Below are 21,955 nucleotides of genomic sequence, written 5' to 3'. Positions count from 1 at the left end.
GATCTATCTTCCTACTTCCTAGCATCTATCTTTTTTTTACTCTTGATTTATACTTTGGATTTTTCATATAAGAGAAACCATGTGATATACAAGCTTGTGTGCCTGCTTTGTTTCACTTACATCATGGTCTTGAGGTGCCTCCATTTTCCCACAAATGGACCCACGTTTATCCTTCCTTGTGTGGAGAGCCCCACTGTGTGTAAAAACCCATATTCTTTGTCCACCCATCTGTTGATGTACCTGTGGCTGCTTCCAAGGTTTGGCTGCTGTGAGATGTGCTGCTGTACACACGGGTGTGTGTGGGTCTCTGTAGTGTGATGGCGTTAACTCTTTTGGGAGGATGTCTAAAAAGGGAATACCTGGATCCAATAAAATTTCTAGTTTTAGTTTTTGAGGCATCTCCATACTGATTTCCATAGCGGTTATATTAGATTACATTCCTACTAACAAGGGAGGCTTTCCCCCGCAGCCTTGCCAGCATTGGTTATTATTTGATTTCTTGATGATAGTGGTTCTTTCCAGGGGTAACATGGATCTTTATTTGCGTGTCTCTAATGGGCGGGAGAAGATGACTGAACTAATCAGTGATTGTGAAGTGAAATTCTTGTCTTCTTATTACTAGAATTAAATTTGTTCATCCCTTACTTGTGCCATTTGTAGCAAATTTCACACAGTACTGGTTTGCAGCAGCACTGTCGTGGAGCCTCCGTAGCCTTGGCAATGTCCTGCATTCCTACCGCTTTGGTGGCCACTTAAATGGGGTTCATGTGAAAGAGGAACTGAATTTTAAATTTAGTTGTAATTTAAATTTTAACAGTCCCACATGACTAGTGGCTACCTTAGCATACAGAGCTAAGTTGAAGGCTTGTTGGGTTCTGCGGCGGAGGAGATTGGGCTGACTGAGTAGAAGAGTGGCAGCTATCCCTTGCGGCATTCGAGATGCTGAGGGTCAGTGTCCCTTCTGCAGCTCTAAGCGCTGGCCCTGTCACCTGGGGTGCTAGAGTAAGAATGCCTGGTCTCCAGAAAGGCTGTAATCTGAGCCGTGGCGCTGTGAGGTCCCGATGCAGCGCAAACAGAAAACCCTCTGCCAGGTGACACCTGCACTCCGTCCTCTGCTTCTCCACCAACCCGCTCCTCAGACATCTTGCTGAGGAGTGACACTGAGCCGTTCTCAAGTGTCCTCTCCTGACCCTTGCGCTTAGCAGCAGCATCTGACCATCATCGCGTTGGGGCTGCTGCGGGGCTCTGCTGCCTCAGAGCCAGCTTATTGTCCGTCCCTCATGCGCGTCACCTCTGACTCCGCTGTCCCCTTCAGTGCTCCGCCCACTTCCTATATGACTTCATTTCTAGTCACTGTCTTCTTTTGACAGGATCATTCTTTTATATCCAAACCAACTCACATCTCTGCTGCTTGAGACTTTCAGTAGCTTCCCTGAGAAACAAGGCTCTTTAGTATCCTTCGGGGCCTTCGGGGTCAGATCTCTGTCCCATGTCATGTCTGTTTATTTACCTTAGCCCAAAATGATTCCAGGAAACACCAGTCTGCTGCTACAGCTTCCTGAATTGTGCTCAGCCCCAGCTTCCCCTTTCTTGGCAGAGATGACCCTTCCGTGTGTTCTCCCCGCTCCCTGGGTCACCCTGTCTGGTTCCTGCTGGGTCCACCTTGCTGAGTGGCACCAGGCAGACACTGGGCACATTGTCTGTGCTTCATCCCTGTATTTGGTAAGTAAGTGACATGACCAAGTTAATCAGTCAGCCCCAACTTGGGGCGATTTTGCATTCACATGCTTCCTCAAATATTAACTTTGATAAATTAATAATTTTTTAAATAGAAAACCCAACCACCTGGACTTTATCTCTCAAACTTGTTCATGGGCTGCTTGCTCAATTTCATCGACCCCATTCCTGTTCCTCATTTTGCAAAAGTGCTGTAGTCTGGCTGAACTTCTACAAAGAAAAGTAAAACACAGAAAGGGCTGCTTTTTTTGAGAGTGAATTTTTTAAACATATAAATTTATTATTTTTCTTTTCTTTTTTGATATAGGGTCTTATTATGCAGTTTGGAGTCGTAGTGATCCTCCTCTCTCGGCCTCCCCAGTGCTGGGATTACAGGCGTGCTCTCTCATGCCTGGTTTTGGGTTGGGCATAGTGTGCCATGGGTTCTGAGGCCAGCATGCAGTGCCGGGGATCGAACTCAGGACCTTGCGTTTGCCAGGCAGATGCTTAGGCCGCCGAGCTATCTCCCCAGTCCTGAGAGTGAATTTTTAAAGGACTTCATGTAATACTAATGTGCTGCTGTTCTGTGTAATGAAAAAGTCTTGACAGTTATGTGTTGCAAGTAGAAAAAGCAGAAGCAAAAGAACATTTACATTTATTAAGAGTAGCTGATAATACAAATTGTTTGTCTTAGAAAGTTTTTCAAAGGTGTGTCTTTTCGGGGGCATTCATGCATCTGCTGGTACCATCTTCACAGAGCAGTTGTTTGCTACCTAAGCCGGATTTCTTTTCTGCCCTGAATTTTGAGAATTTTTTTCACTGCAGCCTGCGCATCAGTGCAGGTCTCTCCTTTCCTATAAAACAAGTGTGCTTGTCTCAAGTGGAGCACCAAAGTGGTCTTAGCGCTATTTTAGAGGGTAAAAATTATGCCAACTACAGAGAAAAATTTTTTTCCCTGTATTTTAGGGAAGGGTCTACAGGATGTTCAGGGTCTCACTACTAGAATGGACTCGGTGATCCACCTATTTATGGCCTTCCAAGAGCTGGAATTACAGGCGCACCCCACCATAGCCAGTCTCAATCCTGGGGGGCAGGGCAGCACGGCAGGCCCGGAGATCGAACCCCTGGCCCGCTGAGCTAATTTGGCTGGCCCTTGAAAATTTGGTGTAAGTTCTGCACTAAAGTCTTTGGCATTTAAAACTACAGGTATGTGGTAGAAACATCCTAAGCTGTTAGTGAGCTACCTGTCTCTCTGATTATTACAAGAATGATCTAGTGCTCTTAATTCTAGCAGTAGTGAATTGCACACATAATTTATCTTAATTGAAATCTGGACAATAGCTGCTATTTGGAAGAGTGTTTCTGGCCTCCTTCAGCTTCCTTCAGTTCATGTAGAACTCTAGTGGGGGCTGAAGAGATGGAAACTGTAGTGTCTCAGTGGGCAGAAAGCCTCCCACACATTAACTCTGTACTCTATGCCAGAGTTTTATTGCCCAAAGGCTGATTAACTCAGTCAAGCTATGTGGGCTTTGCTATTGTTCCTGAAACATCGAAAATTGGAAGGTGGCCACAGGGTGGTGCAAGCTGTGAGGGCTGAGAGCCAGGGTCTGGCTTTGGAGAAGTTTACAGAGCTCCAAGCAGATAGGGGCTTAGAAGGCTGTCGTCGTGCAGAGCGAACAGGAATCCTTGATAAAGGGTTTAAAATCCTCAAGGAATTGTGAACATATTTACAGATGATTTCTATCAAAGAGGGTTTAAAGTAAGAGATTGGATCTTGGGAAAGAATTTCAGGAAAATTCTCTCCTGTTGAGTGTTTCCTTTCTTTTTTTCTTTTTTTTTTTTTTTTGACAGTGCTATAAGATGGGATGTTGTTATACTATGATCTTAGAAGATGCCTTTGCTAAAATAATTATGCTTCTCAGCGTGCACCTGTTATCATGCTTTTCTGTGTATAATGAAGGACTTTATGTACTTCAGAGGATTTGTCTTTCTGTACTGTAAAAAGCATCATTTTGACTTGATTAAACAAGATAATTCTACATAAATGCTGTAATCTGTAGATGTGTTTTGGCTAATGAAAGTAGCTTTTCTGTAATTTTACTTAGTTTGGAATTTTCATAAGGAAAATGAGAACATCTTCATCTCTTCCAAGAAGAAAAGCAACGGAACGTTGGAGATGAAGCTCATTATGCAAAATTAATGTGAAGAAAGACTAAAATGACTCAGGGCTTAGACCTAGCCCCAGACTTTTCAGAACGGTATAATGCAGAAGGCAGTCCCAGAAAATGCCATAGATGGTAATTAAAAGCTTCTCTAAATGCCTAAAAACTCATCAGGATTTGCCAAGGTGTTGATGGAATCAACCAGACCTCAGTAGAGAGGCAAGATAATAAGGCAAAACTAAAAACTAAGCAGCTGAAGTCCTTGTATGTGACAGTAGCTAATCCGGGGATTCATGACATCATTCCAAGGTAGTGGTTGTGTTTTTAAGTCTGTAAAATGTCTTATGATAATAGGCCATATTTTATCAGCCAGGCCACTGCTATTTTTTGAGATATCTGCTCTTTAAGAGAAGCAAACCTAAAGGATTTGCTTTTACATAATCGCTTTATATCTTTACTTGAAAATTTTCTTAGCCTATAATGTAGTTAATCTACTTATCTCTTAAGACAATGAATTCACACATTTATGGCACATACCGCCACACATTTGGGTTTTTGCTGAGGATATTTAAAGATGTATACTTTCCATAAAAACTCTATGATTTTCTAAGTTAGTATTTCATTTTGGGGAAAACAGCTGACAAAGAAGGTAGGTTATATCCTCTGAGTCTACTTTGTCCAATAAGGTAGCACAACAGCCACCTGTGACTGTTTACATTATATCAAAATGTTAGATCCTTGCTTTGTTACTTTTATTTTTATTTTTTAGTGTATTTAGTACAGGGTCTCACTACACAGATAGGGCTTGTAGTGATCCTCCTGTTTTCAGCCTCCCAAGCACTGGGATTACAGGTGCCCATGCTCAGTCTCATCCGCAGTCTCAGTGTGCCCTGGGGGCGGGGCTGGCATGGCACAGTACGCTGGGGATCGGACCTTGGTCCCTGCACCTGCGCTTTAGTCTTCCGAGCCACCTGGCCAGCTCTGCTGATCCTTGCTTTCTTGAACTATGTTTCCAGTCCTCAGTAGCCACATGTGTCCAGTGGCTGCCATATGGGGCTGCAGAAATACCTGGAACATTCCTGTCATCACAAAGCTATATTGGCCAATACCTGGATTACCACTACTTCCATCCCCACCACTTTTTTTTTTTTTTTTTTAACTACTAAGGATTGAACCCAGGGATGCTCTACTGAGCTACAACCCCAGCCCATTTTTATTTTTGAAACAGCGTCTGGCTAATGTGGCCTGGTGAGACTTAAATTTGGAACCCTTCTATGTGAGTAACCCTATGTGCTGGGATAACAGGTATGAGTCCTTCTTCCTTTTCCCTATAAATGTCTTCAAATGTCCAAAATGATACACAAATTCTGTTTCGCCTACTTTTGCCCACCCCACCATATCCCCAGCTTGCCGTACCTCGGCAGCAACACTTAGTGTGTGAAAAATATTCATGCCCACCGAGAGCTAGGAATTTGATTTGCAGGCAAAGGGGGTGAAGTTGGCTTCAACAGACATGTGGATCCTCGGGAAAATAATTATAGCTCTTGCCAGGCATTGGTTGAGGCAACAGATTACTCTGATCCTTCTCCTGAGCATGCTAGGGAGTGCTGGGCCTTCCAGAGTGACCAGTTCATTACGTTTTTCACTGGCTGCTCTTCCTCTCTTCCCCAGTGTCTTTCCCTGGTTATATTTGCAAGAAACATTTGCTTCATCTCCTGGTGAATGGTGAAAGCTAATTTTTAATATTCAGAAGATCCCAGGATGCCTCAGGGTAATTTGAGTAGTTTGGGATTAAATCCAGGCCCAGGAATTGCTCTTTCAGAGCCAGCTGCAAGCTGTTGACTCTTGTGGTGCTAAGTCAGGCGCACGTCTGGCTAATTCTCTGAGTGATCATTCCCTGTAGTATCAGTGGAAAATGTCCTGTTGACAGAGACTGGCTCCTCTGAACCTGAAAGCCACATGGAGTTGCGTCGCATGCATGATCTGGCTTGTGATTTGATTTCAAAATCAGAATTGGAGAGCTGCTTCCATTGTTTCTTGTGCTTTCAAAAAGTGCCGGCATTATTGTTTTAGTTCTGAAACACAATGCCTTTTTGTCAATGCCTTTGCCGACACTGTCATTCCGCAAAGTAGGCAACCTGGATTGTACCAACGCCCCATCCTCTGCTCAGCCGTGTGTGGTAATTCTGAAGGCGTTGCGATTTGTTCTAGTAGTGGGAGAGCCTCTGCTTCTTCCTTGCTAGCCTGTGTAGGCATCTCACTTGTGAGGAGTTAAGGGAAGTGGGATGAAACAGCTGAATGAATTTAGGGTTTCTGGTCGTGATTGCCAGCATCATTCCGTGTCTGCTTCTCCTTTTCCACTGCGTCAGCTACTCATTTCGTTCATTCAGAACTTTCTGAGTGGTCTTTTTTCTCTAAGAGCCTCCGGGAAGATGAGTGACTGCTTGGTGATGCCACTTGCAGCCTGAAAGGACCAGGTGCGCCCGAGGCATTGAAAAACGGGCTCATTATCCTTCCTGTAATCTGCTCCCTTGTTCTTGCAGAAATTCAAAACCCAAGTGGATCTTGGTTGTCAGGAAAAGCAGCAGCAGCGGCCCTGTGTGTCTGACGTGGCAGTGATTTTGTTGTGCGTGTCTGGCCTTCTTTGAAAACGAATAGCTTTCAGACCGCTGCCTTCCTTTGTGGAGGGGATCTAGTTCATGCTTCAGCTATTAACAGCCTTTAGAGGTGAAACTGAAATGCGTGCAGCAAATAGCTTCCCAAGATCAGTGGTTGCCTTCCGAGGGTGGTTTGTGGTAGTGACCTGGAGCCATCATTTGGCATAAAAGGAGTCCTGGTTTCACACCTAAGTTGAAGTCTAGTTCTGAGGCCCCGTGTCCTTCCCCATGGCTTCATGGCCCCTGTGGTGACCTCTGCCTGGCCCCTGTGTTTTAGGCCCTGTGTGTGTGTGCGCACGCACGTGCCCAGGTCAGACAGGACAACTGCCTTTGCTGGGCCACAGATCTCCCAAGGTCAGCACATCTGAAGGAGCAGTCACACCCCATCGCCATCCCTAGCACCCTGTTCTCAAGTTGCTGAAAACCATCAGCATCTCTGTCTTCCCTGCTCGGTCTCCGGGTCAGACTTCTGGGCGTCACCCTCGGTTTCTCCTACCTGCTTTCCCCAGATCTGTCTTCTGCCTCCTGCGACATGTTCCTCTCTTCTCCTCCTGCCACTTTCATAGCTAAAGCCTCATTATGTCTCATCGCTGTCCCCTGGCTCCCTCTCAGTCGGCTCCGCCTCGTTTTCCACTGTTGCCCTCTGCTCTGAAGAGTATGTTGACTGATCCATTCAGGATCGGCTTAATACTGCCCTGACCCCATCATCCATTTAATAGGAATACGTCTAACAAAACCCCTGCAGTCCTTGTCCCAATGGAGCCTAAGGCCAGGGAGAGAATGACATCAACCTAAAGGAATGATGAATGATGCTGTAGGTTTGTATATGAATTCCTGAACATACCAGTGTTTACTGGTTTTCTATCATCTTTGGGACAAAATCCAAACCCTTTGGTGCCCAGCACACAAGCCCCTTCTTAACTGACTGGGTTTATGGAATGCTTGCTGATTCCCTCCATCTCACTGGGCTTCCTGGCTTCCTGTCTGTACCTCTTTGGAATCAATATCTTGGTTCCTATTTCCTGGGCCAACCTCAGTACTGAGCTCAGGCACCAACAGTCTCTGGAGCCTTTCCTGATTTCTTTTGTCCCCTGGCCTTAGCAGGCCCCTAACTGACCATGTCACAGCTCACAGTATGCTTGCTTTGCTTTGCTTTGCTTTGCTTCACTTGCTTGCCTGCCCACCTCTTTCCCTCCTTCCTTCCCTCCCTCCCTGCTTACCTCTTTCCCTCCCTTTCTTCCAGTACTCTCCAATATCCTTGGGAGGGAAACAGCGTATTCTGTGATTTTTATCTTGTGTCCTCCATGCTGTCTGGTGCATGGCGTATGTCTAATGTCTAGCAGAGCCTATGAAGGGAATCATAGTATAGTGAGAGTGACACCTGGTCTCCACAGGTGTTGGAATAAATCCTTGTCAGAAATCCAATAAATGAGATTTCTGTGTAGGGTAAACACTGGCCTCTATGGCATCTAAGTGTTCTGAGTTATCACAAGTTTTTCCTCCATTACATAATTATTTTTATCAGGCCCCCAAATGTCTCAATTAGGCCCATCATATGTTATGAATTCTATTTCTGGGTATTGTGGGAACAGCAGTTCTAGTGTTCCCCCCTCCTCCAGTGTGTGAGCAGTTGGACTCAGTGGGATGGTATTTATTTTATAACTCATGAATGCTGTGCTACTCGGATGCTCAGTGTCAGCTGTCAGCTACCACTGGAATGGATCCACAGGTCATGGAAGTGTACTGTGGCGCTGCAGCAGGCTTGTGCCAAGCCCCACCAGCAAATGGGAGTACTGCCTTGGCCGCACGTGCGCACATGGGCAAATTGGTCCCTCTTCCCTCCCCCTCCAAGAAAGAAGCAGCATTGAGAATTTTGCTTTGGAAAAAGCCAAGCATGGAAATTAAATTAAGGCCACCATGGGCAGATCGAGGAGGTGACCTCTAAAGTGGACAGCAGTTTCACTCCCACTGTATGTGGGCTTGGTGTCTCTGACTGTAGGTCCTGTCGGCTCCTGTAGCACTGTGAACTGCTCACGTGTCACCAGTAAGCACCACAATCCTTGATTAACTATTTTCAGCTCTTCAATCTTTTTCCAGCTTTTTGTTTTGTGCCATCCTGTGTGAGCCTCCGGGTCACATTTAGCCACACAGTGACTGTGGTCCTGTGGTTCCCAGGTGGCATTATTGTGGCCTGAGTGCCGTGTGCTCCAGCCATCCCAGAACTGTGGAGGACTTGCTGTCCCTAAGGTTAAGTGACTTAGTTTAATCCTCAGGAGATAACAGATGCTCTCAGCGAGGGCCTGGCATCTGGGACTGTCAACATCTATTATTGAAGGGGCCAATGAGATGGAATTAAAATTAGCCTGTGGAGGAGAAATCGCAAGGCACCGGCAAGGAGATGCATACTTTTGTCCTAGTAAAAAGGTGTATGTCTTTGGCCTCCCTGGGACATTTTCTCTTTTTTTAACCTTCCAATCCAGCCCTTTGATATAGACAAATGGAGTGGAAATCTGCCTTTTTTGAGGGGGTGTAAGTGGGAGAGGGTGGGCCATCACTGCCACCCAAGCCTTGCTTTTGGAAGATCCCCCCATTGGGCCAAGGAGCCCCTGTGACCCTCTGATCTCTGCTTCACTTTGATCCTCCGTGTGGGTCTTAGAGAACTGGTGGGGCATCTGGGAGAGCTGGCCAGGGAGCGCACATACATTTTTTTTTAAATTTTTTTTAATTTATTTATTTATTGTGTGTGTGTGTGTGTGTGTGGCCAGCTCAGCCCACCAGGGGGTGGGGCTGGCTGGCATGTGGTGCTGGGGATTGAGCCGCGGTCGCTGTGCTTTTGCTTAGCTTAAGCTTGTTCTAAGTAGGTGCTTTAGACCACTGAGCCATCTCACCAGCTCCCCGCACATACATTTTTGTCAGTACAGAGCCACTTACATAGAATGAAATTTTGTCCTAACTTCTTTGACTTTGTATAATTTATTTTTCTAACCTAATAGTTCATAACTTTTGCTGTGAGGTCCTGTTACCATGTTTACATAGTCTCCAAAATTGCACATGTGGAGAAATCTTTATGCAAGAGCAGCGCAAAAATTCAAAGAAAAAAATGTGTCCACAGGTGATGATGGAATACCTGGTGCCTGCCAGGTGCTAGTCCATGTCCTGGGATCTAGCCATGAACTAAGTGCACAACATCCCTGTGCTGGGGTTCCTAATACTCTAGTGCAAAGACAGAAAAGGAACTGACTACATCATTTGGCAGGTGGGATTAAGAGCTAAGAAGAGAAAGCAAGGAAGAAGACTTCAGGGATTTGTGTACATCATATGCACATTTCATGTACACTGCCAGGAAGCCCACTCTGAGGAGTGACACTTAGCAGAGACTTACAGGAAGTGGAGGAATAAGTCATGTATTGGGGCTGCAATTTGTTTCAGAGAGAGCAAAGGGACTGCAAAGGCCCTGGGTCAGGAACGGGAGAACCAGCTGTGGCTGGGACTGGAAGGCGGAGAGATGGCGTGGTTGAGTGAGGGAGCTCAGGGCAGGAACAGAAGTTGAGATTTTATTCAGAATGATGTGACCTGACGTGGGTTGGCACAGCTGAGTTGAGAGGCCAGCGGTGGCCGCAAGACAGGAAGTGGAAGTGGGAGGCAAGGGCGGGTCCCAGATGCTCTCTGAAGGCAGAGTAGGCAGAATTTACAAAGGAATTGAATATGAGATGTGAGAGAAAGAGAGGCCAAAGGCATCTCCAAGGCATTTTGCCTGAGCAGCTTTCAAGATGGATTTGCCAGTTTTGAGAAGGAAGGGACTGAGGGGATGAGTGTGTGAGGGAGAACACTGGCCCTTGTTCTCAGACATTCTCTTTGTTCTGCTTCAAAGAGCTTGACATTTGAAAGAATATATATCCCTGAACGTGAAAGTAAATATTAACTATTGCCTAATTCTTGAGATTATTTGGGTCTATGAAACTGGCCTTTGCTTTCCATTACCGGCAGGATTTTCTGGTTATAAAGTCGTTTGTTCTGTGGTGCCTGTGTGGTTGGCCTCAGACCTGCAGAGGCACTGTCATGAAGGGCAGGTTTCTGTGAGGAGCAGTTCCAGTACCGTCTGGAGTATTCCTAGCAGCTCAGCAAGATTCCACATCCTGACGCCAGGAGTGATTCTTTTGTCTCCTGTTGTGCTAATCAGTTTTCTGTCACTGTCATGAAATAACAGAAAATCGGCTTTAGAAGAGGATTACTTTTGACTCACAATTTTGGAGTTTCTGTTTGTGGTCTCTTGGCCCTGTTGCTGTGCGCCTGTGGTGACCCAGAACATCATGGCAGAAGCAGAGTGGAGAAGGTGGGTTTGTCTCCTGGTGGCCAGGAAGGAATGAGACAAAAGGGGGTGGAGCCCTAATAAGCCCCACCTAGGCCACACCCCCAGTGACACAGCTTCCTCCCACTGGGCCCCTCCTCTTCCGGTACCCACCACCTCCCAGCTGCCCCGCAAGCTTGCAACCAACCCCTTAACAGTAGGATCTTCCGGGAACATTTCAGATCCCACTACAGCACCCCCACAATCCAAGCACCACCTCACTTCTCAACAATTCCCCACCACTACTTACTCTCTCACCTGCATGGGATGACTGTCCTGGCTTCCAGAACTTCGAGTCTTTGGTGTAAGTGACTCTTCCAACTCTCTCTTGGTCATTCAAAAAATGTCTATGTAAGCGTCACCAAGTTGACACCATTTGGCCCAGTTATTCCACAGCATTTTCTTGGAGAGTGGTTGTCTTGTGAAGCATGGGGACAAAGCCTCATTTGAGGAGAGTTGTCGTTGGGGTAACACTAGTTTCTCTGTTCTTCACAAAAACCTCTTTGGAAAGCAAACTAAACTTGGGTGGGTGGACCTTGGAAAGGCTTTTCCAAGAGTAGGAAGCAAAATGTAATTATCCTCCCCTGCCGGGGGGTTTCTGTTGACATTTCCTGCTCCTTACAAAGGACCACGTGTGCCCTGAAGTGTGGTATTCTGGAAGCACCCACTGCGCCTACAGCTTAGCTTGCATGCTGTGGGTAATTTTCAAAGTACCAATTTAGTACACAAGTCAGGGGACATGAGAAGTACTGAATTCAATGCATAATGTCAGTTATTTTTAGCTTCAACTCTAAGGACTTAATTTGCTTCCTATTTTTCCCCCCAAGCTGACTTTTATCATCTTCTTAAGTTAAGGGAATGGAAACACTCTTAAGTAGTAGATGCCAATAAGTACTTGGCAAAAATGGAGTGGGGTGGGGAAAATTGTCAGGGAACTATATTGGTCCAAATATTTTAGCTGAAATAGTATGATAATAAACATAACTCATGACCTACACATACATCATTCAATACAGTATTGCTTGCCACATGTGGCTATTTAAATTGAAATTAAATACAGTTTAAAATGCAGTTGCACTGAGCATGTTTCAGGGCTCCACAGCCATATGGAAGAGCTCAGAGCTGACTACTGAATTAGCTCAGATGTGGAAAATGCTCTCTACTGTGGACCTTTGGACAGGGCAGTGCTGGTGCAGACTAGAGGACAGAAACCATCCATGGTCAGTCGCACATTTTCACTTCTTATTGTTCATCCCTGAGGGTATGAAGGTGCCAAGAAGCTTGAAGAATATCTCATCCTGCAGGGCTGGGACAGTTGTACTGGGGTCACACACAGGATGGGACACTGCTCACTTTGGTTTGCCTTCCTCGGCCTGAAACCTTGTCCCACTTGTAATTCTGAGTGAAGACAACGATGATGTACTGCACAGTTCTGCAGAGGTTACGTGCTTGCGTCTGCCTAAGACAGATTCTCCTGCTCACTTATCACCAGACAAAAGACCTAATGTCCACAATGTAAAGGAGCAGGCGTTTATTTTGGTTTATAGTTTGTAGAGGTTTCAGTCTGTACCCCTCTGTCTCCCTGGCTGGGTGGCCTGGCAGAGACCTGCTCACAGCATGGCATCCAGGAAGCAGTCAATGGAAGAGCCAGGGAGTGAGAGAAACCTTTCTAGGCCTCACCCCAGTTACTCACCTCTTCTGATCAGTCTGTACCTCGTCAGCTAAAGTACCTGCAATCCATGCAAAACCCCCTACCTATGATGCACTTGAGGCTTTGTGGGGCATTTTAAATCCAAAACATAGCACTTACATAGAGAATCGAAGCTATTGTACCAAGAAAGTGATGAGTTCTTAAAATCTGTGAGGTAAATAAGAAATGGGAAAGCAAGTGGGAGGCAGAGCTGGAGTGAATTTTTAAACTCCTCTGTGATTCCTGTTATCCAACTTTCAATAAAAGCCAAGTGAAGGGGTATTTCATAATCTTGATTGTGGATTACTAAAATTCTATCCCCTTATTTATCAATTACACTGAAGTGAGTCAGTTGTTTTCTGGTGAAGTAAGTAGGCAAAGGGTGGTTGTCATGTTTTTGCTTAGACCAGAAATGCTGGGTAAATATTTTGGAAAGTGAAAAGGTCTATGAGAGCAGAGCCAGGTTGGGGATGCCCAGGAGGGGGTAACATCCTCCTCAAGGTGGAGCTGCTTCACAGGACTGTCAGGTAAACCAGGAAGCTTGAAATTACACTTCAGAGGAAGTGAAAAAAGGCCACCTGAGAGAGGTAAAGTGATTTCAGACATTAAACCACTAAGGAAATGTGAGCTGCTGAGGTACAGAGGTTCAGAGCTGAGGTACTGAGCTGCAGAGCCCTTGGGAAAACCAGTGGTTTTCCAAAAAAACGCTCAATGAAACAGAAAATATAGTCGGGATAAAGAAGAGAAATTTTCATGTTCGCTGCTTATCATGAATGTGTGTTGAAGTGAAAGTAGGGACTGTTGTAGTGACAAACAGTGATGGGAGATGACTTGGAGAAGAGCAGAGGAGGAGTTTAGCATAGTCTAGGTGGCAGAGGGACTCACAGAGCCCCTTCACAGTCGTGGCCCTTTTGCTCAAAGCAGCCATTTTGTTTAGCGAGATCTTTTTTTTTTTGCTCAGCTCACTACTGAGTCGGCATACCTTTGATCATAGCTGGGTTTGCAGATGCTTTTGGCTAGTGCCATAAGTGTGACAATCAGCCAAGGTACTTAGGTCTATTTAGCCTTTATTCTTTGCCAAGCAAGTACATGTGGACACACAGAAACCCACATATGAGTGTTCCGTAGACTGGAGCCGTTTTGCTGGCATTTCATCTTCTCCTGCCAAGCTGCTCATTTTTCTTTCCTGAAAAGAGGAAAGAATAAACAAGCGTGTTTACCTGCATAATTTGGCCCCCACGATTGCTTGCCTTCACTGTCCTCTGACCCTTAGCCGTTCTCCTCAGTCAGAGCTGTGGAAAGTTTAGCTCCGTGAAATTTCCATCATACTCATTCAGAGCACCAGTTAAGTAATTAGCTCAAAAAGCCAACTAATTTAAGGAGGGCAGATTGTTGGACAGCCATGGGGGTCCTTCCAGCTCAACACATGCTCGACAAGTACTGGGAGATCCTGTTTCATTATTGATAGACTGTATTGGCATTGTGCCGCGCACTGAACTAAGGGTTTCCCTAGATGTCATGTTACTTAATTTAAAATGAACTTTTGTGGAGTGAGGATAGTACCTTTATCATTTATTTCTCTGAGCGAGGCACTGTAGAGAAAGATGTAATAGACACAAAGCCAGCTGTTGGCATTATGGTAAATCGATGGAATTGTCACTGTTGGAAAGAGCACATTTACAAGTTACTTGCCACCGCTGTTGGCGAGTTGGTTTTGTTTGTGTTCTTCCTGTTCTGGCAAAAGCAGAAAGCGTTTTATTCTTCCTCACACATTATTCTTCCCCAAACAGTTTTTGCAAAGTCTGTATGTACTTACATAAGTCACTATGTTGTTGGTGTAAACAAATGAAATCGATGTTTTAGGCATCTCGCCTGTATAATTCCTAGTGAGTTCCTTCCAAAGGGCTACTGGGTTGGGGGCAGGAGTCATAAGTCAGTTTGAATCCTGTGCCAGGACTGGTTGATTCACAGTGGCTGAGAGAGCGCTGTGTGGAAACAGAGCGGGGAGGACGACTCAGAGTCTCCTAGGTGGGCCCTGCAGGACAAAGGGGCCGTGGTGTGACCCAGGCTTGCCCCCTTGCGCTGTGGGGAAAGCCCGCAGGTCAGTGCTAGAAATGCTTTCTGAGCGACTGCCTGAATCATCTGTTCTGCTCGTGAAGTTCAGGTTTGTCAAGAAGATGACCTTTGAAAGCCTTGAAAAGCTTCAGATAAAGATAATCTCCCAGGTGGCCATCTCTGCCCCACGTTGCTCAGGCTGGGTGAGTCGGTTTGTTTAACATATTTGACTTGCTGATCTTGTTTGGCAGAACACTGTGGTTTTAAAGAATAATTCAAGCCATGGAGAGAGGGCCAGAATTGTTTTTCTACCCAGATGAAATACTTCATCCAGAAATAAAGGTCATTTCAGTTTTGTTAGCATTCAGTGTTAATTAGAGCATTCAGCACATCAAATAATGAAAGCTAAAAATCTTCATGTAGTGACAAAGAGTTATACCTGGAAGATGGGGCCACGTTTGTATGGGGTGTGTGTGTGTGTGTGTGTGTGTGTGTGTTGTTCTGAGATTTCTTTTCAACCCTAAAATTGACACAAAAACTAAAAGGGACATAATTGCATCAGTTCAGAGCATAAGAAGGAGCTCTGAACTTGAATGACCTTGGAGGCTCCTGCTGGTTTGTAGGTCAACAGTACCTTAGTCACCTGGGGAGCTTTTCAGAAGCATCCGCTGCCCAGGTGCCATGCCTGGTGAACTGGGACCAGACCATGAGCCCATCGTGGGCTTCGTGCGAGTCCCGCATTGGGGCCCCTCCCAATGCACCTCCGTGTCTTCTGGTGTCCTCCCGTGACCCACTGCGGCTGACCCCCTCCTCCATCCTCATCCCTGTCCCTCCTTCCTTCCCCCTGGACACGCCCAGACTCCTTCCCACCCTGCATCTCCACGTGAAGCGTGGTAGCACATCTCCCCATTACGACTCACTGGCTAACAGGGTCAGATTGAGTGCTCCTCCCCTGGCAATGGCTGCCCTCTTGCCCGGGACGGAGGTGGGCATCCTGCCCCCCACACCCACGGCCGCTGGCCGCGGGGATGCCCCTCCTCACCTGCGCTCCCCCTCCTGGCTGCAGAGCTGTTCAGGAGTGTTTGCTGATGAGCAGTTGCATTGGGAATAACAGCCAGCTTCCCTCCCGAGGTTCTGTGCCCACTACAGCGCGTGCAACCTGGAGAGCATTTGGCAAATATAAAGTGATTTAAATGACTTTTTAAATGACACTGATTTAAATTATTTTCAAATGGTGACTCTTAAATGACAGCACACCAGTGCCTTCCTGAGGGCCTCGGGGCTTCATGTGTTATTTAGAGAAGGCCTGTCTGCCGCAGGTAAGAGCACAGGGCACAGGCTGGAGGGTGCAGAGTCGCCCCGCATGCAGTCAGCCTTGCAGCGCAGCCAGGCTATTGATAGGTCGGAGCGCCTTAGATGCGGCGCTCGACGTTGGCTGCAGCTGCGCGGGCCCAGACCTTGTCCCAAGACCAGAGCTGCCCGCGGACCTCCCCTGTGCGAACCCGCATCCCCCAGAAGCCAGCTATGTGTGTGGGGTTGTGCAGCAGTCATGCTGCTGGTGTGCCACGGGGTGGAGTCACGGCGTAATGATGCGGTGACACAGCAGGGCTTGGCCTGTGAGGCTGGCTTCACGTGCTTCCCAGGCTTGGTTCATGCCGTTTTGTTCTTTGGAATCTTAACATAACCTCAAGAGAGAGAGAAAGAATTATTGCCCCGGCAGTCAGCTGTATACAATAATTTCAAAATGTCAGCCCACTCTATATTTAAACCAACTCACAAAGAGGTTGTACTTGAGCGCTAGCGTCTGCTGGAGAGAGAGGGGACTTGGGGGGGGGGCGTGTGCCTCTGAAATACAAGGGAAAGCAGGCGCCTGTGTGCTCACGGGTTCTCCAAGGGGCGAGAATATGTTCTCGGTGCCAGTGTAGACGTTTTTAGATCCTCAGCCACCTCTAGGAATCAAACCAAGCTCTTGGGTGAGTTTCTCTCACACTGTATGACCCAGATGTTGATCACTATCACAATCGATTTCTGTATTGATCCACGTCCTTGTGTCTTGCTTGCCAGCGCCCTGTGCATTTGCGTTTTGACCTTGACGTTTCTCATGAGCAGTGGCGAGGAGGTAGCAAATAAAATGGACCTCAAAGGAGGTTGTCAAGAAAAGACTCAGAATTTCCTTGGGAGGCTGTGCAGGCGTATTGGGAATGCTCCCCAGGCCTGGGCTGGGGACTGCTTTGCCACGTCTCTCTTATCCTGGGAATGTTGTGTGTACGCGCGCGCACACACACACACACACACACAGAAAGAGAGGGTGAGGAAAGAGGGAGGGAGGGAGTTTTCCCTTACAGTAATGGGAATTGAACCCCAGTGCCTACAGCCCCTGTATTTTATTTTGAGACAGGGTCTCACCCAGTTCCTAACAGACTGGGCTAGAAATTGTGGTACTCCTTCCTCAGTTTCCCAGAGTTCCGGGACTGTGGCATGTGCCAGCATCACACCCTAACCTGTAGCATCATTTTTAAGGAAGCTATTTTACCAAGGCAAACTGAAGGCAGTGTGGCCCAGGTTTGAACCTTTTGTCTGGGTTCCACACACCTCCGAGTCACCATTCCTGTCACGAAACGTGGAGACCAATTGTGAGGCCCCATGCCCACATAGAGGGAACTGATGTAGAAAACAGTTTGTAAAACAGTAGCGTTAACCTCTTCAGGAACTGTACTTCCTGTTCCTTCTCTTCCTGTCATCAGCTTGTGTGGAAGATTTTGTGGGGAAACAGCCATCAGCTTACTTTCTTAGCTTACCCCAGTTGTCACTTATTTTGCGTCTGCTCTACCTGCTGTTACCAGGGCTGTAGAGTAAAGCCCTTGTTCCACTTTCATCTGTGTGTTTACGTGATTGGCCTCCCGCGGAGTGGTTTCTTCCTCAGTCACTGATGCTGCGGTTTTGGGGTCTATGGCGCTCGGGGAGGAGCTAGACACAGTCCTGGACCCTCTCGGAGCTGGAGCACAATACAGGGGCCTTTTGTCTTCACGGGGGCGTGTGGGCGGGTGGGAACGCAGGTGAGTCACGCCTGCGTGATGGATGAATGCGCCTTGTGTTTCTCGCAGCAGTGCAGAAATGCTGAGCAACTAAGTGGTGCGCGAGTGTTGGGGATTTATTTGGTCCTATGTGAAAGCCATGTGCGTGCGCAAAGGCCTTCAGACTTGGTGCTGAGTGGAGCCACCGAGCCAGAAGCAGGGAGCTTGCCCAACGCGGGAGCCTGCTGCCAGGAGCCTGCTGCCAGGAGCCTGCTGCCAGGAGCCCGCGAGAGGTGAAGAGAGGCAGGCGAAGAGAGGCAGGCGGAGAAGGAGCAGCCCCAGGGCCAGCACCCCACAGTGCTCGACTGCAGAAAATGTTGATTATACCTTATTCATTTTTAAAAACTCATTGATTTAAATTCTGGCTAGGAACATAATACATGTCCTTGTTTAAAGAAAAATGTGGAGCTCACACCAATTTTTTTAAAAAGGAAAAATCTCCCTTGCAGAGGCATCCACTGTGATACAATTTGGTGTTTTTCCCAGTGTGAGACAGCCCTGTTGATGGTGACCTGTGCTGCCCCAGGCTTTGTGTTTCTTCCTGTCTTCACACCTGTCTCCAGCCAGAAGGATGGAGCCCAGCTGGGGAAGGGTGTGAAAATGGAGAAATGGCTGGGGAGATGGCTCAGTAGAATAAGTGCTTCCCTGGCAAGCTCAAGGGCCTGAGTTCAATCCCCAGTTCCGCAAAAAAAAAAAAAAAAAAGAAAGAAAGAAAATGGAGGAATGGCCAGTTGAACTGAGGACTTCAGCATTACCCATCTCTTTATTGACCCTCTGGGAGCTGGAGCCCAATAAAGGAGCCCTTTGTCTTTACGGCATGCTGAACCCCCACCCTCATATTTTTTTCCTAAAGAGAAAGAGCAGCACCATTATTACTACTTGCTGTGCTATACAGTTGTTTCAAACATACACGATGCTCCTGACATTCAGTCATTTCTTTGAAATAATCCAAAAATATTTGCCAGCTGGGTGCTGTGGTGTCTTCTCTCTGTGCCGCCACCCGCCAGGGCCCGGTGGTTTTGCACATTTCCTCCTCAAGGGCCTCCAGTAATCCACCGGCAGTGAGGAGGTCTTGGCCTAGATGACTTCCAAGGTCTTTCCAACCCTGAAATTCATGGTTCTCTGGTTGGTCTACACCAGTGTCCCTCAGCATGGGGCTGTTTTGCCCCTGAGGGCACCCTCGGCAGTGTGCGGAGCCTGTTGTAGTTGCCTTAATGGTATCTAGTTGATAGAGGTTAGAGCTGCTGCTGACCTGCAACACACAGGACAGGCCCAGCTTAGCAAGTCCCCCATCCAAGTCAAGAGCGTAGAGGCGGCACCAAGCTCCATATGGAAGAATCCTGAGGCATGGCTGGTGCCTCCCAGTGGCTCTGTGAACCTTCACTTTTAGTTGGGCCTGTCGGGTTTTCTTGTTCTGTGTATTCCTTTCTGTCTATTTACCAGCAAGTTCTCCAGGGGAAGAGACAATGGTCAGATAGCCCAGCTTCTAGGACACAGCTGCTATCGTGTGAGGTGGTGGCAGTGCGCGAAGCCCAGAGAGACCTCTCACAAGGAGGTGGCAGCTTTCTGAGTGCTGTTTCTAAGCCCTGTGTGTGGCTCTTTCTCTTCTGTCCTCTAGAGTTTTCCTGGCAGTGACTCAGAAGTTGCTAGTCGTTTACTTTTCCATGTTTTGGGTATGTCTCGCTACATTCCTGGGACTCGGGTCCCTTAAAATGATAGGGACTTTTAGATGCTGTTGTATCATTTAATCTTCCTTGGGGTGAATGTTTGAAGAAGTGGCATTTTGACCGAACCAGTTAAGGTGACTGGTTGTAGAAAGCTTTCGGTAGGCTTTTGGAAGGAAACAAGCCAGGAATCGAAGGCGGTTGGATGCACACGGAGCAGTGCTCAACTTGCCACAAGAAGCATATGTTCCTGTTGTTTATTTGTTTAAGTGCACAAGTACTGGCATATGAGTTGCAGTGCTTTACAAAACAGAAACCAAGAACTGTCCTCTGTGTACACGGCAGGGCAGGAGGGGGTTGCCTGGGGTAGCTTCAGTAATGAGGGTGACCGGATTTCACGAACAAACAGATCGACTGGGCTGGAGCCATTAAAACTCACAAACATCCTTCTCTCTAAGGAAGCCAGATTCCCTTTAAGGAATGCTTACTGCAGGCACATTTTGATTTTGACCCCTACGTGGGCCGCCAGTGCATCCCTCCCTGACCCTCCTGCAGAGGGGAAGGAGGCTGAAGAGAACTTTGCAGGGCTTGGGTTCAGCTGCCACAGTCTGGCAGAAAGACAGATAGATGGATGCTGCCCAGTTAGCTGTCACTGTCCTTGCGGGTAGCCACACCCCCAGAATGTCAGGGCAAATGCACACAAATTTATCTCTATTGCTGCTGTATCCAAGGTATAATTAAAAAAATTACAATGAATGTTTAATTATGTTTAAAAAATGTATTGCAGGAAAAACACATTGCCATTCATTTTCCCCAAAACACTCCATCCGGCTTTGGACACACTTGGCCCAGGCTTCTGGCCACTTTCTGAAGCAGTTCTAGAAGTTACCTTTCACGAGTGCCTTTAGCAGAGCTGCTGAGGCTGCCCGGTGTCTGGAATCAACACAGGACATTTACCTGTCATGGTCCTGTCGACTCTGGGGAAGAGCTGGGTGTCACATGATACCAGATCCAATGCATCAGGTGGACAGGGACACATGCTGGTGTTTTGATGAGCCTGCCTTAACACTGGTGACACTCAGCTGCCGCATTTATGTTTGTGATCACACCTTAGAGAGACTTTCAGGAAAGAGAACTTCTGGAACTGCTTCAGAAAGTGCCACGAAAAATGGGCTAAGTGTGTCCGTAGTGAGAGAGAGAATACCTTGAGAGGGATTTAAACATTCGCTGTGTAGTCCCATTGCTGGGCAGAAGACCGAAGTATGCTTGAAATGGAGAGTGAAAGGGACTTCTTAAGGTCCCAAACAGGAGCCAGCAGGTGCCATGGAAGGGGCACACAGCTCCCTGTGGGGTGAATGGAGGATTGGGTTGGCAGCGTCCCCCGACATTTGAGTGAGGTGGCTGTAGCTCTTGTGTGAAGCCGGGTCATCAGACAGCAATGGACTGCCTGCTGGCTCTAGGGTGCTGGAAACGTTTTCGAACTGGATTATTGGTGGACGTTTGTACAACCCTGTAGGTCCTCCTCCCCACCATCCCTGAGCTGTAACTTGCAATGGTAGAGTTTGGTCAGTACAAATTGCACTTCCATAAAAATTGTTTAAATCGTGCTTTGATTAGATTTTGATGTTGGTTTGTGGGGAGGAGTTGGGGTCCTGCCCAGAGGTTTACCGGGTGACCTCTTGAGCTGTGCGGTCTGCTGTGGGAGACACAGGTACGAGTGGTGCTGTTAGGTGGTGGAGCTTTGTAAGGCAGCTCCTCTTCTGGACTTCCTCGCTCAGCTCTAGTGAGTTGACGCTGTAGGATCCTTATTTTCAGCTGCTGAATTGCTTCAGATAGGAGACGTAGTATATAGGTACAGGGCCTAGATTTATAGAGATAGGAAAATCTCACAAATTGGGACATTTGGGTTTAGTCCAAGTTAGTCAAATGATCATGTGTGAAAAGGAATAAAATCCTGCAATCTCCAGGTTAGAAAGAACTGTAAGGGTTATACACTGGAAGAGTAGCAGGCGATTAGGAAACCCAAAACCACACTGTATTTGACCACCTCACTGAAAGACTTGAAAGTTAATTTGTGTCCCTTTGACTAGAAAGACAGACCTATTCATCAGAGTCCATGCGTTCTTTGACCCTAGAGGTGGTCTGAAGTTAATTGTGAGCCTCTTTTTCCCCTGGTGTCTAAAAAACTCTGTACCCTCCGGTCCTTCTCCATGTTTATTCTGGGCAGTGCTGTGTTACTAGCAAGGTTGTGGCGGCTCCGTCCAGGCCTGATGAAGGCAGGCAGTGACCTCTGCTGCCCCAGCTCCTTGGACAGGGCCTGCATCCGTCTAGGTGTGTGACAGGGCATGAGACCGCTAGCTGTTTAATTGAAGGCCGGCAGCTTTACCCCTCCCCCACCCCCCTCCCCCACATTGCTTCATGACTTTTATCCATCTAAAAACAGAATGAGCAGAGTAATTATTTTTAAATGGTCTGTGCATTCTAATATATAGTATTTAGGACAGGGTCTCACTCCGTAGATCAGACTCATAGTGTTCCTCCTGTTTTCAGCTTCCCAAGCGCTGGGATTACAGGCATGCAGCACCACAC

General features: G+C 47.1%; 1 protein-coding gene across 4 annotated transcripts in view; it reads left to right on the top strand.

Moving 5' to 3' along the window:
* The window catches only part of Farp1 (FERM, ARH/RhoGEF and pleckstrin domain protein 1), a 273,522-nt gene that overhangs the window by 130,678 nt on the left and 120,889 nt on the right, over positions 1-21,955 (top strand). The window contains exon 1 of one of the 4 annotated variants that reach the window (XM_023715163.1): positions 14,673-14,831. The exons of the other annotated variants lie outside the window; for them this stretch is intronic. Coding sequence (XP_023570931.1) covers positions 14,688-14,831 — 144 coding nt within the window. The 5' untranslated portion in view covers positions 14,673-14,687. Of the gene's footprint in view, positions 1-14,672; positions 14,832-21,955 lie in introns of those variants that run through there. 4 annotated transcript variants of the gene reach the window in all.

The sequence above is a fragment of the Octodon degus genome, unplaced genomic scaffold, assembly GCF_000260255.1.
Source record: "Octodon degus isolate 3935 unplaced genomic scaffold, OctDeg1.0 scaffold00039, whole genome shotgun sequence".
Lineage (NCBI taxonomy): Eukaryota > Metazoa > Chordata > Mammalia > Rodentia > Octodontidae > Octodon > Octodon degus.
Note: the sequence above shows the minus strand (reverse complement) of the source record. Positions and strands in the feature narration are given on the sequence as shown.